Consider the following 21,105-nt stretch of genomic DNA (forward strand, 5'->3'; position numbering starts at 1 on the left):
GTACCGTGCAGTATCGAAGAGCCCTCACTGCTGCTCGATCATCCTATTTTTCCAACTTAATTGAGGAAAATAAGAACAATCAGAAATGTATTTTTGATACTGTCGCAAAGTTAACTAAAAAGCAGCATTCCCCAAGAGAGGATGGCTCTCACTTCAGCAGTAATGAATTCATGAACTTCTTTGAGGAAAAGATCATGATCATTAGAAAGCAAATGACGGACTCCTCTTTAAATCTGCGTATTCCTCCAAAGCTCCGTTGTCCTGAGTCTGCACAACCCTGCCAGGACCTAGGATCAAGGGAGACACTAAAGTGTTTTAGTACTATATCTCTTGACACAATGATGAAAATAATCATGGCCTCTAAACCTTCAAGCTGCATACTGGACCCTATTCCAACTAAACTACTGAAAGAGCTGCTTTCTGTGCTTGGCCCTCCTATGTTGAACATAATAAACGGCTCTCTATCCACCGGATGTGTACCAAACTCACTAAAAGTGGCAGTAATAAAGCCTCTCTTGAAAAAGCCAAATCTTGACCCAGAAATTATAAAAAACTATCGGCCTATATCGAATCTTCCATTCCTCTCAAAATGTTTACAAAAAGCTGTTGCGCAGCAACTTACTGCCTTCCTGAAGACAAACAATGTACACGAAACGCTTCAGTCTGGTTTTAGACCCCATCATAGCACTGAGACTGCACTTGTGAAGGTGGTAAATGACCTTTTAATGACGTCAGACAGAGGCTCTGCGTCTGTCCTTGTGCTCCTAGATCTTAGTGCTGCTTTTGATACCATCGATCACCACATTCTTTTGGAGAGATTGGAAACCCAAATTGATCTACATGGACAAGTTCTGGCCTGGTTTAGGTCTTATCTGTCAGAAAGATATCAGTTTGTCTCTGTGAATGGTTTGTCCTCTGACAAATCAACTGTAAATTTCGGTGTTCCTCAAGGTTCCATTTTAGGACCACTATTGTTTTCACTATATATTTTACCTCTTAGGGATGTCATTCGAAAACATAATGTTACATTTCACTGCTATGCGGATGACACACAGCTGTACATTTCAATGAAACATGGTGAAGCCCCAAAATTGCCCTCGCTAGAAGCCTGTGTCTCAGACGTAAGGAAGTGGATGGCTGCAAACTTTCTACTTTTAAACTCGGACAAAACAGAGATGCTTGTTCTAGGTCCCAAGAAACAAAGAGATCTTCTGTTGAATCTGACAATTAATCTGGATGGTTGTACAGTCGTCTCAAATAAAACTGTGAAGGACCTCGGCGTTACTCTGGACGCTGATCTCTCTTTTGAAGAACATATCAAGACTGTTTCAAGGACAGCTTTTTTCCATCTACGTAACATTGCAAAAATCAGAAACTTTCTGTCCAAAAATGATGCAGAAAAATTAATCCATGCCTTTGTTACTTCTAGGTTGGACTACTGCAATGCTCTACTTTCCGGATACCCGGATAAAGCACTAAATATACTTCAGTTAGTGCTAAATACGGCTGCTAGAATCCTGACTAGAACCAAAAAATTTGATCATATTACTCCAGTGCTAGCCTCCCTACACTGGCTTCCTGTTAAGGCAAGGGCTGATTTCAAGGTTTTACTGCTAACCTTCAAAGCATTACATGGGCTTGCTCCTACCTATCTTTCCGATTTGGTCTTGCCATACATACCTACACGTACGCTACGGTCACAAGACGCGGGCCTCCTAATTGTTCCTAGAATTTCTACGCAAACAGCTGGAGGCAGGGCTTTCTCCTATAGAGCTTCATTTTTATGGAATAGTCTGCCTACCCATGTGAGAGACGCAGACTCAGTCTCAACCTTTAAGTCTTTACTGAAGACACATCTCTTCAGTAGGTCCTATGATTAAGTGTAGTCTGGCCCAGGGGTGTGAAGGTGAACGGAAAGGCTGGAGCAACGAACCGCCCTTGCTGTCTCTGCCTGGCCGGTTTCCCCTCTTTCCACTGGGATTCTCTGACCCCCACCCCTATTACGGGGGCTGAGTCACTGGCTTACTGGTGTTCTTCCATGCCGTCCCTGGGAGGGGTGCGTCTCCTGAGTGGGTTGAGTCACTGACGTGGTCTTCCTGTCTGGGTTGGCGCCCCCCCTTGGGCTGTGCCGTGGCGGAGATCTTTGTGGGCTATACTCGGCCTTGTCCCGGGATGGTATGTTGGTGTGTTGGAGATATCCCTCCAGTGGTGTGGAGGCTGTGCTTTGGCAAAGTGGGTGGGGTTATATCCTACCTGTTTGGCCCTGTCCGGGGGTTTCATCCGATGGGGCCACAGTGTCTCCTGACCCCTCCTGTCTCAGCCTCCAGTATTTATGCTGCAGTAGTTTGTGTCGGGGGGCTAGGGTCAGTCTGTCACATCTGGAGTATTTCTCTTGTCTTTTCCGGTGTCCTGTGTGAATTTAAATATGCTCTCTCTAATTCTCTCTTTCTCTCCTTCTTTTTCTCGGAGGACCTGAGCCCTAGGACCATGCCTCAGGACAACCTGGCTTGATGACTCCTTGCTGTCCCCAGTTCACCTGGCCGTGCTGCTGCTCCAGTTCCAACTGTTCTGCCTGCAGCTATGGAACCCTGACCTGTTCACCGGACGTGCTACCTGTCCCAGACCTTCTGTCCCAGACCTGCTGGAACCCTGACCTATTCACCGGACGTGCTACCTGTCCCAGACCTGCTGTTTTCAACTCTCTAGAGACAGCAGGAGCGGTAGAGATACTCTCAAAGATCGGCTATGAAAAAGCCAACTGACACTTTCTCTTGTGTTACTGACTTGTTGCACCCTCGACAACTACAATGATTATTATTATTTGACCATGCTGGTCATTTATGAACATTTGAACATCTAGGCCATGTGCTGTTATAATCTCCACCCGGCACAGCCAGAAGAGGACTGGCCACCCCTCATAGCCTGGTTCCTCTCTAGGTTTCTTCCTAGGTTTAGGCCTTTCTAGGGAGTTTTTCCTAGCCACCGTGCTTCTACACCTGCATTGCTTGCTGTTTGGGGTTTTAGGCTGGGTTTCTGTACAGCACTTTGAGATATCAGCTGATGTAAGAAGGGCTATATAAATACATGTGATTTGATTTGTATGTGATGTTGTTATGTCAAATTGTATTGTACTCTATTTCTATACTTGTCCATAATAATGCAATGTATTATTAGTTGCCTATTGTATGCCACAGACAACTCCACAGACATGACTGGACAATAAATCACTTAGTCTAAGGAAGACAGATCTTTATGCGTCAGTCATACTTATTGGCAGCTTGAGCAATACTATGGACACTCACCAACTGTTCTAATACACTCTGGGTTATTTTGAGATTAGTTTTACCAATTGCTAGCCAAAACAGCACAAACCATGCATCATAAATACCGCAAACATTTGATAATTGTTCCTTCTCTAAGCACTGTACTGCAGGCTTTTCCAAACTCAGTTATGCCACCCACATTTTGGTTTTTACCCTAGCACTACACAACTGATTCAAATAATCAAAGCTAGATGAGGAGTAGGTTATTTGAATCAGCTGTGTAGTGCTAGAGTAAAAACCAAAACGTGCACCCAGGAGGGCCCCAGGACCGAGTTTGTAAATCCCTGCTGTACTGTATGTGCATTGAGCTGGGTTGCATCATCTGTAGTGTTGTCTGGCTAGTGTGCGGTGATGTAATAGTGACTCCCATAATGCCTGCTTCTTGCCCTGAGGTTTCCATGGAACTCATTAGTGGCTGGCTGGTTCCCGGTTCCCATTCTTGTCTTATGAACAACAGGGTGGATGAGGATGGAGCCGCAGGTGGGCGTGGGTGACAACCATCTGAACTCAACTAAACACTTTTCTGTAAAACATAAGGCATTTCGAATTTCAATAAATGTTTAGATTGTACATACCAGAACATGTTTATTCGCTGTAACATTTTTTTTAAACACACGAACATGTTTATTCAGCACAAGGAGTTTAGATTTTAAACACTAAACACTGGGGATGTTATTTTAACACTGTAGGTAGGGTGTAAAGCTGTATTTGCATATTTCCCTGCGTGCCTTTCGAATGAATGTGAGAAATACCCACCAACAGCGTGACTGTGTTTGTTTACTGAGAGACACATGGTTGTTACATTCAGAACCTTCTACCCCTGAAGCCTTCACGTGACTGCCTAAGTGAAAGCATTTCAACTGAATGTAAAACCTTTATGACCAAATGTAATACATTTCGTAAGGCAATCAGCTATCCTGGCCATTCACATCTGAAAATCCTGACTCACAGGCTACATGAAAACCAACAAGTCAGTGAAGCGGTAAGTAATTACTATCAGAATCAAACCAGTGGGAGAACATCCAACGACCTGATTATTTTAGCACCCACAACGTGCACTCAGAATGACTGCTATGATGGCGTAACAAAGACGATACCTAAACCATCTAAACTGGAACAACCATCTCGGCAATAAATAGAAACCCTTAGCGATTGGATTAGTTTAGAAAATCTTTAGTTATTTGTCTTTGTATAGTATAAGACCAATAGATATTAAGACAAACTACTCTAAAAATCAACCTGCAACAAATCATGCTGGGAAAAAAATTATCATGACACCCTTCCCACGTCTCTTTCACTCACGAGAGAGTTAACGGAAATGAATTCAACACAGTCGAGTAACAACAACACCATGCGATTGAAAAGGTTTCTTGAATCAAATGTCCTATTCACTTGTGCTGAAATGTAGGTAAGGTGACAGACATTCCTAACACTGATCTGAATAAAAGGCATGGAAAGTTCCATCAATTTCGAATCACTAAATGCACTCTAAACAGGATGATGGGAAAGTAAACACTAGTGTTTGAAATCGGATCACTTAGGAGATATACAGTAGGTGTTCTCCTGATTGGAAACTGACTGGAAAAAGCTGCATATCATGTTTAATCTTGCATTCTAAACAGCTGTGTTTAAGATGAGAACACTTATTGGCAAATCTAAATGCCTAATGTTGAAGTTTTAAACACCAACGTTTAAGTTATGAAAGTGTTCACATGTTTCATGGTTTTACAGTGTAGTTACACTCAAAAAATGCTGGGTTAAAAACAACCCAATGTGGGTAAATATTAGACAGACAAATGTTGGGTTATTTTGTACCAGTCAGTTGGGTCACAAACAACCCAGTGTTTACTTTAAGTTGGGTTGTTGATGCTGTGTTATTGAGCAATGATCCATCAGGTCAGATAAGAAAACTGGAGGGTGTCTTAGTATGGGCGTGGCTTTCATATTGTTATTTTTGGCCACTCGTGAGAGTAAATGTCGTTCCGTTTCATCTGTTGTGTTTTATTGTCAATGCATGTTCAAGAAAACAATGCTAAATAACCAAATTGTGTTTGTTTTTTTACCCGTCATTTTTGGAGGAGTAAATTTGGGTAGATTTTGTGGAGCTGGTGCTGAACAAGTTAAGGCAGGGTGCTGAAGTAGTGTGTTGTCTTGGACTGCTGCTAGTATGTGTGGGCTGCTGTCTGTGGGTTGTGTGGTGGTGGGGTAGTTGAATAATTCCTTTGATGTCTGTGAGGTAAGACTTGACAGGTCATTGGTTGGTGTTGATTTGGACATTAAGTAATAATATAATGAACAAAAATATAATCGCAACATGTAAAGTGTTGGTCCCATTTTTCATGAGCTGAAATAAACGATCACAGACATTTTCTATTCGCACAGAAAGTATATCTCTCAAATTTTGTGAACAAATTTGTTTACATTCCTGTTAGTGAGCATAATCCATCCACCTGACAGGTATAGCATATCAAGAAGCTGATTAAACAGCATGATCATTACACAGCTGCACTCAAAAATCTGCAGTTTTGTCACACAACACAATGCCACAGATGTCTCAAGTTTTGAGGGAGCACACAATTGGCATGCTGACTGCAGGAATGTCCACCAGAGCTGTTGCCAGAAAATGTAATGTTCATCTCTCTACCATAAGCCACCTCCAAAGTCATTTTAGAGAATTTGGCAGTACGTCCAACAGGCCTCACAACCACCGACCACGTGTAGCCACACCAGCCCAGGACCTCCACATCCGGCATCTTCACCAGCGGGATCGTCTAAGACCAGCTACACGGACAGCTGATGAAACTGTGGGTTTGCACAACCGAACAATTTCTGCACAAACTGACAGAAACCGTCTCAGGGAAGCTCATCTGAGTGATCGTCGTCCTCACAAGGGTGTTGATTTGATTGCAGTTCGGCGTCGTAATCGACTTAAGTGGGCAAATGCTCACCTTCGATGGCCACTGGAGAAGTGATGAATCCCGGTTTCAACTGTACCAGGCAGATGGTAGACAGTGTGTATGGCGCTGTGTGTGTGAGCGGTTTCTCAACGTTGTGAACAGAGTGCCCAATGGTGCAGTGAGTTTATGGTATGGGCAGGCATAAACTACGAACAACGAACTCAATTTGAATGCACAGGGAAGCGCTGACAAGATCCTGAGGCCCATTGTCGTGCCATTCATTTCAGCATGATAATGCACGGCCCCATGTCGCAAGGATCTGTACACAATTCCTGGAAGCTGTCCCAGAAATGTCCCAAATCTTCCATGGCTTGCATACTCACCAGACATGTCACCCATTGAGCCGCTTTGGGATGCTCTGGATCGACATGTACGACAGCGTGTTCCGGGCCCCGCCAATATCAAGCGATTTTGCACAGCCATTGAAGTGAGACAAAATTCCATAGACCACGATCAACATCCTGAACAACTTTATGCGAAGGAGATGTGTCACACTGCATGAGGCAAATGGTGGTCACACCAGATACTGACTGGTTTTCTGATCCACGCCAGTACCTTTATTTTTTAAGGAATCTGTGCCCAACAGAGGCATATGTGTACTCCCAGTCATGTGAAATCCATAGATTATGGCCTAATTGTTTTATTTAAATTGACTGATTTCCTTACATGAACTGTAACTCAGTAAAATCGTTGAAATTGTTGCATGTTGCGTTTTATATTTTGTTCAGTGTAGTTACCTTCTCTAGCAGTTGCCTCAACTGTTTGGTGCGGGCATCTCGTGAACACATGGACTGCTGCGGTGCCACCACGGTGCACACACACCTCCCCTCACTGTCCTGGGCTGAGCTGTACACCTGCCACGACTCCTCTGGGTTCGCTGGCAACACCTGGAAGAAAGAGAGAGATAGATAGAAAGAGAGAGAGTGGGAGGGAGGGTGGATGGGGGTTCGGGGAAAAAAACTGGTGAGAGAATAACAAAAGCATCCATCCTATAATCCAATTGTCAGGGATTTGTTGAACAAATAACTTATTCTACCCCTTCCATCCTCGCCTGCTCCCTGACTGCATTGGCTTAGCTTGGCCGCACACTTCAAACATACACTGTAGGCTTGTGGTCACATATAGCACCATTTGGAGTGGTGGAGCTGTGTTAAACCCTCAGTACTTTGTGTTTATTTTCTCTCCACAGTGGCACATACATAATGTCTCTCTGTGGGATGCACACGAACAAAGGATTACGCACGGGGACATATGGCCACGACGAGAACCGTTAAACTCTTCCAACCTCCCACCCCGCTCCATCCAATCATCAAATGCAAACAGAGGGGAACAGCAGCCAATCCAACTGGTCGAGACGTCGAAATACTCGTGTATGTGTACATTATCAAAGGTTTTGGTGTCCAACTATTTAACAATACAAGGATGAGGTGTGAGATGGTCAAGATTAAACAATGAACAGAGTCCAATCATGTTCGCATTGAGACAGGGCTAAGCTGGGTATGCAGAATCCTACAAAGCTTGAGAGGTCATCAATGAATACTGAATGTGGGGCTGATGCTGGTCTCACAACCAATTGACCGCAATCTGATAGGGATCTGACAACGGTGTTGATTGACATGTCTCTATCCTTGTCCCTGAGTGATTGACAAGCTGAGGCCCACACTCAAACAAATGCTGGGTTAAAAACAACTGACCCAGCCAGTTGACTCACTTAGTTGGGTTACTGAGCTATGATCCACCGGGTCAGAGCAGAAGACTAGAGGCATGGCTTAGTCGGGGCATGGCTTACGGATAGTAATTTTTTGGAGTAAATGTCATTCCAGTTAATCTGTTCTGTTGTATAGTCAACACATGTTAAGGTTGAGCACGGACACTTTGTAGGCCGACGGCCTGGGCTGACAGAACACTACCAAATCAACATCCCCTGTTACTCTTCTGCAGTAAAATGCTGTAATGCCAAGTACTTCTCTGCAGCCGCCACCACAATGTGTATTTTCTGTGACTCACGTTCCATTTCTGCTGTACAGTTGATAACCATGACTGTCAGGTAAAAACTCAGCAGGACAGACACTGTCTTCTCTGTTTCACCACGCTCTCCACTGGGTCTGCGTCACATACACCTGGAATCTTCAATTTCAGTTGATCCTCCTCAACACTTAACACCATCACTCCTTTTAAATGGCACCCTGCCCCAAAGAGCAAAGCAAGTCATAGTTATTGTCCCAATGTGCGTGGTTGTGAGCGCCCATGCCCTCTGGATGGAAGAACCTTCAAGTTACTTTCACCGACTCTTCTTTTTCTACTTTGGGATTGGGTTGGCGGTTCGCATCCAACTTCTAGTTGCATACACCGCCACCTACTACTAACTTCCGGTAATACAAAATTGGGGGAAAGGAAAATGATCCTGACAATTATTAGCCCTCACAAAAAAAACACTACCCTATTCCATTATTTAACCCTATCTAATCCTTCTCCGGGCCAAAGGTCTGGGAGGAAAAAACTACCACTCAACACCCCCTGCAAATCTTTTTCAGTAAAACCTCACAATCCCAAGGACTTCTCTGCAGCTGCCACCACAACCTCAAATCTTCTGTGACTCACGTTGCATTTCTGCGGTTCAGTTGACAACCACGTCTATGAATGCTAAGAAACCCACCTTACTGAAGCGCATATTATTCCCATCCCTCTCTAATGGTCTCTTCCTACTCGCAGAAATCCTCTCAGGATCCCTCACGCTGTACCCATCTTCCTCTACCACTCTCTTCACTGCTTCAGTACAACACTTTCTGTACTACTCTGACCCTGGCAACCTCAACCTGCCTTTGTCTCAATGGAGACCCGATCTCCAGCCCCATGGGCACCGCCACAGCTGACACACGACTTTCTCCACCGATACTACACATTGCTTCGTCTCATGCCCTCCTGCACACTTGTTACATGTAGGAATCTCCCTCATACACACTGCTGCAACATGACCATAAGCTTGGGTCATAATACACCGCAGTATTTTCAGAACAAAAGCTCTCACAGGATAACTAACACATCCTAACGTTGCAGGACAGACAACGTCGCCGTCGTCACCAATTCACCACACTCTCCACCAAGTATTTTACTGACTGACTCAACCTTTATAATTCCTTGACAATACAACAGAATTTCTTAACTGGAATGACATTCACTCTCACGGTTGGCCAAAAATAACTACCGGAAAGCCACGCCCCCAGTCTTCTTATCTGACCTTGGTGGATCATAGCTCAACAACCCAATTTAAAGAAAATAATTGGTTGTTTGTGACCCAAGTGGCTGGGTCAAAATAACCCAATGTGTGTTCTGTCCAATATTTACATCAATTGGGTTGTTTTTAACCCAGCATTTTTTAGAGTGCAGATATCTTTGAAATGATTAATCACTAAAACTTTTCAGCCAAAGACTCATGCTCCATATGTAAATGTATCTACAGGTCTGGTGGCATGAAGATAGGAAATAGCCAATTGTTCGTCTGTTCATCTGAAACCGTTGCACTTCCGTTCCATTCAGTCTCTCTACCTGGGCCATTACATATCTGCAGGACTAATCTGAAATCGTAGCACTTTCATTACTACTGTACATAAAAGCCAACAGCGTCCTGATCCTGAATCCACACACTCATTCCACAATTCATCGTTTGACTGTACATCATGACCAGGGTGCAAGAGAAGCCTATTCCAATAGTGAATATTAATCTGAGTCAAATGTCCGGTGGCCAGAGTGCTGCTGAGAGTGAATGGATAGTGCATGGATGCAGTTTGTCATCCCTACATACATCCCTACCTTAGAGCCCTAAAGGGAACCAAAAAGGTCACCAACAATTAACTTAAAGTGTGGTAAATAAATTTGAATTTTAAAGCCAACTGGCAACCTTTCCATATTCCCTTCACAGAGGCATTGACTGAATATAATGGAAAGGTAGATGCTCAACTACACACAAGAAAAGAATGGTTCTAAATAATACCAGATAGGGGTTATTTGGCTTGTAACCATAGCGGGAACCCTTTTTTGAAGGTTCAATAAAGAACCATGCTAATAAGGTTCTAAATGGAACCTGTATGGTGATATAAAGAAAATTTCTCAACATGAAAGCTCATTTGTAGATCCTTTTCGGAAAAACAATACAGGTTTTTTTATTCCGGTCAGCCATATTATATTGTTAAAATGCCATAGGTGTTAATCGACAAGTTGAATCAAGTGAGCTACCGCTGGAACAGACGGGGGTCCCTGAAGAAAGAATTGAGAACTGACTGATTTCATCAATCGTTCTCAATTAACAAGGCCATACATGAGTCTTTTACAAAACACTTCCACCGGCTAAATTCAGATACTGGCCAAACACAACACATCAGACAAACTGGAATGACACTCTGACTCGGTTACACAACAATATTCTAATGAGCCGCGTCCCCTACATTTTAATTATCACTAAAATGACTAAATAACCCCTTTGTGAACTGTAAGGAACCATTGAAGAGCTCAAAGGGTTATTTTAGTCATTATATACTTCTTCTTTTTTTACATCTAATTAAGCATTATGATTATGGCTCTAGACTACAAGAAAAAGCTATTTCAGGTGATTGAAAAATTTTAAATTCTCCAACTTCAACCCCCCCCAGCCGTCCTCATGTACTTTGTGCCCCCCTAGATTTTTTTGGTGCATGGTTTAGAGGAAGTTTTTTATCAATAATCCCACAGGAGAACAGCTCAAATTCAGAGTGCAAACACTCATGAATGTTATAACCAGAGCCATGTCTTATCTAAACACATGGCTCTGGTTATTACTATGTAATAACACAACAGTTTGTCTATCAGATCACCATGTAATAAGCGAAAATGACTATGTAATATTGTAATATGTCGGCCCTTCATTACAGTGCAGCCTTTATATCGGACCAGATAGTATTGTTTTATGGTTTAATTATTGAAATGGTTTATGTTCTAATCAAATAGCTTTTTGCCAAAAATGTAAACGATTAAGGAGTGCGTTTTATTAATTACTTCTTACTCAACCTCATTGCGTAAAATCACATAGAATTTCTTTTTCTATAGGTTTCAACATTTATTTCACAAAGTATTAGCCTATTTATGTTTAATAATCATTACATTTTCTTCGATTAACCAAAAGGTCAGATTGTGCTTGACAAAGATACAAAGAGAAGAAGCCTTCTGCCCCGAGTAATAACAGGACCCAATGATTTATCTGGTGCGCTTTTCATTCGATGATCAGAGAATCAGAGACCCCACTGAGGGTGCCTGAAATCCGGGGACAAATATGAACCCAGCTGCTTTCACTGTAAAGGTCTGGCCGCGAAATTTCATTTTTCACTCAATTTTCACCTTGCAGCGTTTTATCAATGACAGCATCCAAGTCCATTACCGCTCTCAGTTCCCACCGCGCGCCCTTGTTCTCCTCCACCTCTCAGCGCGCTCCCCCGCCTCACCTCGAAAATACAGTAACCTACAACTAGTCTCTCTCTCTCTCGAGTGATATCAGACTGGAAAAGACGATATCAATCATGCCTCTGCAATTCCATTTGCTCTAAGATCTGAGAGCCAACCAAGCGTTGGAAACACAGACAGCGCAACATAAAAATACACTAGTGACCCAGTCAAGCAAAAAAAAAGAGCTTTAAGAGAAGGGCTTTTATATGTTTAATAATTAATGAACCAATGAGAGCGAAAAAAATATAACAAGTAATAGTTGAGAAAATAATATGCAGCCAAAACGAAGCCGCGAGAAACGAAAAGTTGTGGTGCCACTTACTCCGGTGCTCCTGTCCGGGTAGCCTGCCCTCTCCGCGGTGATCTTGGTGGTGTTGAGTCCCACCAGCGAGGGCAGCGTCTGCGACATCCAGTTAGTGATCATCGCCATGGTGCTCAGCACCACACCGATTTTCAACAACGGTACCGACATCTCTTCACTCTGTGTTTAACCCAAATTAGCTGCATTCTATTTCGGCACAATCCGGTGAGAAACGAGCAAGGCAATCCATGTTGCCTAGTGAAGCCATAGCCTGCTGGTGTAACACCCGTAGCCCCGTTTCGGTCGGTCGTTTCTTGGACATCACTGGTGAATGGCGGAATGGTTCGGAGCTGGAAAAAGCTCTGAGGAGCAGGTATGGATCACGTTAATGAGAATAAAGCCTCGATAACCAATCGGACAGACCCGAAAGTCGTGAGAAAGTGAGATTGAGGAGTGGGTTAGAGATGGAGAAATCTGGATGGACAGGCCTATCTCTTTCAATTCAATTCAAAGGGCTTTCTCTCTCTGTGCTGTCCCGCGCTCTGGTGGCTTTCCCGTTCTCCCTTCCTCTTTCGTTCACGCCCTCAGTCCGCCTCCTGCCTCGCGCACTCTTGAATATAAGTGCGAGTGACTACACACAGGCTGTTCCAAATGGAGAAGGAGGTGCCTGCAGATATATACACACAAAACAATGGATATGTATACTGCCAGATAGGGGTTATTTGGCTTGTAACCGTAGCGGGAACCTTTTGGTGCAATATAGAACCATTTTTTTCAAGACTCTAATTGGAACTTGTACGGTGCTATAAAGACCCATTCAAATGTTTTCTATATAGCACCAAAAAAGGGTCCCACTATGGTTACAACTCTTTTCGGGGCTATATAGCACCCTTTATTACGGTTCTTTATTTAACTTTGTGGAGAATGGTTCCATAAAGAATCGTTCTCAGTCTGAACGATTCTTTCTAGATCAATTTGAAGAACCGCCGTTTATTTGTTATTCTTGTCAGCAATATCATATTGCTAACATCCCTTAGGTGTTATTATTGTGTTAATTGACAAGGTGAATATGAAGTGAACTACCTCTGGAACAACTGCGGATCCCTGAGAACAATTGCGACCAACGGACAACCGTTCTCAATTAATAGAAAAAAACACCGTTACCGGCCATAGTTACATATAATGCCACAACATAACATATTACAAAACTGGAATGACACTCTCACTCACGGTTGCACAAAAATAACTATGCGCATACCATGACCCAGCATATTCTGATGAGCCGTTTCACTATGTTTTAATTTTCCCTAAAAGAACAAAGACCCCTTTTGTGAAACCGTAAAGAACCATTGAAGAGCGCGAAGGGTTCTTTAAATCATTGTGGTTCCACATAGAACCATCACCTTTCCCAAAGTACCCTTGAGGAAACCACATTATTTAATTTGTATAGCAACTCAAAAATGATGGTGTCAACCAGGATCGAGACTCCCTTCCTCGTGCCACCGGGGGTCCGTGTCTACTTGGTTTGTGTAATCTCGGATTGCGCGCCGTTATTGTCCTCAATCGCGCCCCCAGAGGAATAGGGGAAAGAGTAGTTCCCGGTAAAATTGCCCCACTTGTCTGCTCGCAAAACGCTGAGCGCTTCTATTGCCAAGTTTAAAAAAAAGTGAACTCGAAAAAATACGAGGTCAAATCATGAAGTAGGTGATCTTCAAGTCGGAAAGTTGAAGCTCTAGAAAGAGGCCCAAATTCACGAGTTGGATGACCTTTCAAATCTATTTTTCTCAGTCAGGGATCATTTGTTTCTGAGTTCCCAGTTGTTTTGAACGCACTGATGTCGGAAAGTCGGAGATTTCCAAGTTCCCAGTTGTCTTGAACGCGGCAATTATCCCGAGTCGCAGCAGGTGACGTTTCTCACTCCCCACTCCCCCCCCCCCCCCCCCCCCCCCCCCCCCATGGACCCCGAGGTGTTAAGGTACCGATAATTACTCAAGTTGACCTTCATATAATGAACAGCCTCATGCAATTAAAGTCCATTATGATTTGATTTAAATACTCCACCAGTTCAGAATTTGATCAGAAATTGTGGTGGGCAAATTAAGGTGAGATAGGCAAATAAGGGTTGTACATATGCCTAATAGGGCACCCAATAAGGATAACAAGTATTTATTATCCAATAATGAAAAAAAAAGTGCATTAAAACACATCAACGATTTTAACACAAAACCAAGCTTAATTCAAAAGTCCCCAAAGCGCACACCTATCATTATCAACACTGCCTTTACAGTATAATCTGAAACTATTGATGTTGAAGACTCTGGCACCATCTTGTAGCTGCTTTTGGTGTTGCTGGTACTTCAAACTGTCTTTTAAAGGGACAGTAGTCATAAGGCAATACTGTTCTTCATTAAATCGCCGTGAAATATCACATACATGTCACAACCCAATTTAAATGTGTAAATGAATCACCCAACGGTTAGCGACTAATTTCGTGTTGGAATGTGTGCCTAATTTGCATCACCTAAAAGGATTTCTGAAGGTGTTACAGGCAAAAGAACAAGCACAGCAGGGGTAGGCAACCCTGTTCCTGGGGTGCCACAGGTACTGCAGGATTTTGTTCCAACTAGGCAACTGAGCTAATTGATCAGTTCAGTGATTGCCTAAATTCAACACACCTGGTCTTCCAGGTCGTTTAAACAAAAAACATGAAGTGGCAGGGGCACTACAGGACCAGGGTTGCCTACCCCTGACATACAGGTTCAGGTGAATTGATTCTCACTCACTCACACTCTCTCTTTCTCATTATTTGAATCAGCTCTGTAGTGGTAGGGCAAAAACCAGGGTTTTGGAAACCCAGTCATAGGCCATATATATAGTATCAACCTTGTCAGAGTAGTAGAAGTACTGATTTAGGATCAGTTTTTCCTTCAAGCTCACAATGAGTAAGATTACAAGGGGGACTTGATCCTAAATCAGCACTCCTAGTCTGAGAAGCGAGATTTGGTTTGGGAGCCCCCCACCTCACGGGTAAAGCATTTTAGTGGGCCCCTTCTTGATGGCGAAGAGAACAAATTATGTTTTAAAGTTCATTTCCTGCAATTCTACAGATTTTGCCATGGGGCATAGAGAAAATGTTGCAGTTTTAAGGCACATTTTCTGCAACATTTTGCCACAGGGCGGAAAGAAAATCTTTCCGTTTTAAAACACATTTCATGCAATTCTACTCATTGTGCCATGGGGCTGAACAGAACATTTTCTTGTTTTAAAGCTAATTTCCTGTAATTCTACAAATTCTGCCATGCAGTGGAGATATATTTTTCAGTTTTAAAACAAATTCTAGTCATTTGTCCATGGGGAGGAGAGAAAAATGAGCAGTTTTAAAGCTAATTTCCTGCAATTCTACACATTTTACCATGACTTATCCCATGTTCATATGATACCTGAGTGAGAGTGACTAACAAAATCAATGAGTGCCCCCTATAGGTCAGGGCCCCTAGGCACATGCCCTGTGTGCCTGGTCAGTAATTTGGACATGATTACAACAAGGTGTAGATAGATGGCTATCAATGTTTGCTGACATGGGCTAATTGAGTGACTGTCAGTAACTGACATTACATGAGAAAAACTGCTGATACACTACCAAATTTTGATTATCGGCCGTGGCCCTAAGCAACCGCTTATGTTGCTTATGCCCAAGGCCAGCCCTGCATACAGCCCCTGAACCATTTACATTTTAGTCATTCAGCAGACACTCTTATCCAGAGCAACTTACAGTAGTGAATGCATACATTTCATTTCATGCATATTTTTTAAATATTTTTTTTATTTTTTGTACTGGCCCCCCGTGGGAATCAAACCCACAACCCTGGCATTGCACACACCATGCTGGCATTGAAAACACCATGCTCTACCAACTGAGCCACAGGGAAGACATTCCCACAGGGAAGAACCACAGTGATATCCACAGCAGCAGGATGACACACCAGTACTCTAGACCCCATACCTGTCTCCTTCTTTTATCCTATCACCTCTCTCCCATCACCTTGTGACTATTTTGAATCCTCACTTTAATAAGTCCCTTAATATTACCCAATAAATAATTTCATTACAGCGTTTTGGTTCATGTGACCGGAATGGTGTCACACTTTTTTTCCCATCCCTAGTAAACACAGCTGATTAAACTAATTGCATTCTAAACCGAAGATCATGATTAGTTTATTATTGTATTCAGGTATGCTAGCTGGGTCTGGGGCAAAAGTGTGACACCAATTAGCACCCCGAGGACTGGAGTTGCCCAACCCTGAAGTAAAGAATCAAAGCACTGACCAGAGCATCACACTACCTGGGTAGTGCTCAACCTATAGGTTACATCAAGACCCAAAATATCCAGTGTTATATGGGCTATTTATGTCCTCTCAGTAATGCAGTATGCTGATATAAATAAGACTCAGTCTCCCATTCTCTCTCACCTTCAGTCTCTCCTTCCTTTTCCCTTTTCCTCTCTCCCCCTCCTACAATGTATCTGTCTCTCCATCCCCCCCTCTCTCTTTGACCTTTCTCAGTGTACAGTACACAGCAGTTGTAACTCTACAGGACAGTGTGAGGTATCAGAGGGGGTCAGCTCACCTCTGTGTGTGCCCTCTCCTACCCTGCCCATCCCAGCCCAACCCATCCAAGTGCTGTATTGTCCTGCCTTGACCTCCCCTCCCCTCCTGCCCAGCTCAGCTCTGCTCACCCCATCCCAGGGCCATCTCATCTCTGCCAGTCAGTTTGCATAGCAGTGCTGAGCATTAATAACCTGCTTTAACTGGGTCGGTTTCCCCAACACAAATTCAACCTAGTCCTTGAGCATGGTTTTTAGTCCATGACTAGGCTTAGTCTGTGTATGGGAAACCGTCCCTATGACTAAGCCCTGGACAGATCAGCTAATACGGGATAAACCACTGGAACAGATCAGTCAGTGGAGGACTAGCTCGGGCTTGTCAGGCTAGGCTGGCTTGACTGACCGATTCACAGAGAGTGGCAGAGGGGAAATTAAGGAGTAAAAGGAACATTACAGTAAGTATCATGCAGAAAGCCTGAGGTTCACACAGCACCAATTATGTCTCTCATTTAGTCAGACTAGAATATGTCATTTAAAACGGCTATATTCTCCCATGTTATATGATTACTATGACCATATGGCATGTATAACTAGTGCTGCTGCTGCTACTACTACATACACAACTGTGAAAGTACAGTATGACATATGATTATCAATGATCTCTCCCATTGAGTCAGATGGAGCTGTGCCAATTCAAATGGACAACTTCTTTCACTCACACTGAATTATGAATCAATCAAATCCAAGATGTCAATCACATAATGCAATGCAGCTGCAGAGAGACTCCATCTTTCTCTCCATCTTTCTCACTCTCCCAAGAACTGAATTGATTATAGTGTAAACCTTGCATTACAGCCCCCCACTCTCGCTCTCTCGCTCACTCTCTCCCTCTCTCTCCCTCTCGCTCTCTCGCTCACTCTCTCCCTCTATCTCTCTTCTCTCTCTCTTGGATCCCTACATTTCTAGCTGGGTGAGAGATGTAGCTGAAGCTGAACAGCACACGGGACATAAGTGTTTGGAATTTTGTCTCTACAAATGAATGTCTTGTCTGCATGAGTGTGTTTGTGGATATGTGTACATTTGCTGAGGATTTATGTATGTGTTTAGTGAATGCATTTGAATGTGCTTCAGCATGTAAATTACCTAGAAAGATGTGTCAACATCGTGTAATTGTCTCTGGCCCCCTCCCAGTTAGGGGGAGTGATGAGCTCTACAACAGTCTCACAACTCAATCACTGGTTGAAAACTGTTTTCCGCCCCTCCCAAAATATAGAATTTGTAGACAATAGGCCCTCTTTCTGGGACTCACCCTCAAACAGGATCACGCCTGGCCTGCTGAGGAGTGACGGACTCCCTCCTAGCTGGAGGGGTGCTCTCATCTTATCTATCAACATAGACAGGGCTATAACTCCTCTAGCTAAACAATGAGATACGGTGCAGGCCAGGCAGCAGGCTGTTAGTCAGCCTGCCAGCTTAGTGGAGTCTCCCACTAGCACAGTCAGTGTAGTCAACTCAGCTATCCACATTGAGACCATGTCTGTGCCTCGATCTAGGTTGGGCAAAACTGAACATGGCGGTGTTTGCCTTAGTAATCTCCCTGAAATAAAGACCTCCTCCATTCCTGTAATTATTGAAAGAGATTGTGATATCTCACATCTCAAAATAGGGCTACTTTATGTTAGATCCCTCACTTCCAAGGCAGTCATAGTCAATGAACTAATCACTGATCATAACCTTGATCTGATTAGCCTGACTGAAACATGACTCAAGCCTGATGAATTTACTGTGTTAAATGAGGCCTCTCCTTCTGGTTACACTTGTGACCATATCCCCCGCGCATCCCGCAAAGATGGAGGTGTTCCTAACATTTACGACAGCAAATTTCAATGTACCAACCAAAAAAAGACTATTTTCATCTTTTGAGCTTCTAGTCATGGAATCTATGCAGCCTACTCAAACACTTTTCATAGCAACTGTTTACAGGCCTCGTGGGCCATATACAGCATTCCTCACTGAGTATCTGGAATTCCAATCAGACCTTGTAGTCATGGAAGATAATATTCACATTTTTGGTGACTTACATTTTTTACATTTTTTTTTTTTTAACATTTTAGTCATTTTAGCAGACGCTCTTATCCAGAGCGACTTACAGTAGTGAATGCATACATTTCATGCATTTTATATTTTTTTGTAACTTTTTTTTGGACTTCAATATTCACATGTAAAAGTTCACAGACCCACTCCAAAAGGCTTTCGGAGACATCATACACTTAGTGGGTTTTGTCCAACATGTCTCCGGACCTACAGTAACAGCCAAAAGTTTGGACACACCTACCCATTCCAGGGTTTTTCTTAATTGTTAAAATTTTGTACATTGTACAATAATAGTGAATACATCAAAACTAGGAAATAACACATATGGAATCATGTAGTAACCAAAAATTGTTTAACAAATCAAAAAATATTTTATATTTAAGATTCTTCAAAGCAGCAACCCTTTGCCTTGATGAAAGCTTTACACACACTTCACATTTTCTCAACCAGCTTCATGAGGTAGTTACCTGGAATGCATTTCAATTAACAGGTGTGCCTGTTAATTTGTGGAATTTCTTTCCTTCTTAATGTTTTGAGACAATCAGTTGTGTTGTGACAAAGTAGGGATAGTATATAGAAGATAGCCCTATTTGGTAAAAGACCAAGTCCATATTATGGCAAGAACAGCTCAAATAAGCAAAGAGAAACAACAGTCCATCACTACTTTAAGGCATGAAGGTCTATCAATCTGGAAAATGTCAAGAAATGTTAAAGTTTCTTCAAGTGCAGTCGCAAAAACCATCAAGCGCTATGATGAAACTGGTTCTCATGAGGACCGACACAGGAAAGGATGACCCAGAGTTAACTCTGCTGCAGAGGATAAGTTCATTAGAGTTAACTGCACCTCAGATTGCATTCCAAATAAATGCTTCACAGAGTTCAAGTAACAGACACATCTCAACATCAGCTGTTCAGAGGAGACTGTGTGAATCAGGCCTTCATGGTTGAATTGCTGCAAAGAAATACTACTGAAGGACAACAATAAGAAGAAGAGACTAACTTGGGCCAAGAAACATGAGCAATGGACATTAGACCGGTGGAAATATGTCCATAGGTCTGATGAGTCCAAATTTGAGATTTTTGGTTCCAACCGTGTCTTTGTGAGACGCAGAGTAGGTGAACGGATGATCTCCGCATGTGTGGTTCCCACTGTGAAGCATAGAGGAGGAAGTGTGATAGTGTGGGGGTGCTTTGCTAGTGACACTGTCAGGGATTTATTTAGAATTCAAGGCACACTTAACCAGCATGGCTACAATAGGATTCTGCAGCAATACACCATCCCATATGGTTTGCGCTTAGTGGTACTAGTATTTGTTTTTCAACAGGACAATGACCCAAAACAAACCTCCAGGGTGTGTAAGGTCTATTTGACCAAGATGGAGAGCGATGGAGTGCTGAATCAGATGACCTGGCCTCCACAATCACCCGACCATAACCCAATTGAGATCGTTTGGGATGAGTTGGACCACAGAGTGAAGGAAAAGCAGCCAACAAGTGCTCAGCATATGTGGGAACTCCATCAAGACTGTTGGAAAACCTTAATTTGTCTACAAGGACAACTTTTTGCCTGGATTAGATCTTATCTGTCGGAAAGATATCAGTTTGTCTCTGTGGATAGTTTGTCCTCTGACAAATCAATTGTACGTTTCGGTGTTCCTCAAGGTTCCGTTTTAGGACCACTATTGTTTTCAATATATATTCTACCTCTTGGTGACGTCATTCGGAAAACACAATGCCAACATTCACTGCTTTGCGGACGACACACAGCTGTACATTTCGATGAAACGTGGTAAAGCCCAAAAATTGCCTACTCTGGAAGCCTGTGTTTCAGATGAATGGAAGTAGATGGCGGTACATTTTTTACTTTTAAACTCGGACAAAACAGAGATGCTATTTCTAGGTCCCATGATACAAAGAGATCTGCTGTTGGATCTGCCAATTAATCTTAATGGTCCCAAATAAAACTGTGAAGGACCTCAGCGTTACTCTGGACCCTGATCGTTCTTCTGACAAACATATCAAGAATATATCAAAGGGCAGCTTTTTTCCATATTCAAAACATTGCAAAAATCATGCAGAAAAGCTAATACAGGCTTTTATCACTTTCAGATAAGACTACTGCAATGCTCTACTCTCCGGCTACCTGGATAAAACACAAAATAAACTTCAGTTAGTGCTAAACACGGCTGCTAGAATCTTGACTTGAACCCAAAAATGTGATCAAATTACTCCAGTGCTAGCTTCTCTACTCTGGCTTCCTGTTAAGGCTAGGGCTGATTTCAAGGTTTTACTGCGAACCTACAAAGCATTGCATAGATTTACTCCTATCTATCTCTCCGATTTTCCGTACATACA

General features: G+C 42.9%; 1 protein-coding gene across 2 annotated transcripts in view; it reads right to left on the bottom strand.

Annotated features, from left to right (window-relative positions):
- Positions 1-21,105, bottom strand: part of LOC115203846 (noelin) — a 65,132-nt gene that overhangs the window by 20,651 nt on the left and 23,376 nt on the right. Inside the window, exons 1-2 of one of the 2 annotated variants that reach the window (XM_029768877.1) lie at positions 12,075-12,641; positions 7,018-7,167 (exon numbers count right to left, since the gene is read on the bottom strand). In XM_029768877.1, coding sequence (XP_029624737.1) covers positions 7,018-7,167; positions 12,075-12,224 — 300 coding nt within the window. In that variant the 5' untranslated portion in view covers positions 12,225-12,641. Of the gene's footprint in view, positions 1-7,017; positions 7,168-12,074; positions 12,642-21,105 lie in introns of those variants that run through there. The other variant, XM_029768878.1, reaches the window with a different exon arrangement.

This window comes from Salmo trutta, chromosome 12, assembly GCF_901001165.1.
Source record: "Salmo trutta chromosome 12, fSalTru1.1, whole genome shotgun sequence".
NCBI lineage: Eukaryota > Metazoa > Chordata > Actinopteri > Salmoniformes > Salmonidae > Salmo > Salmo trutta.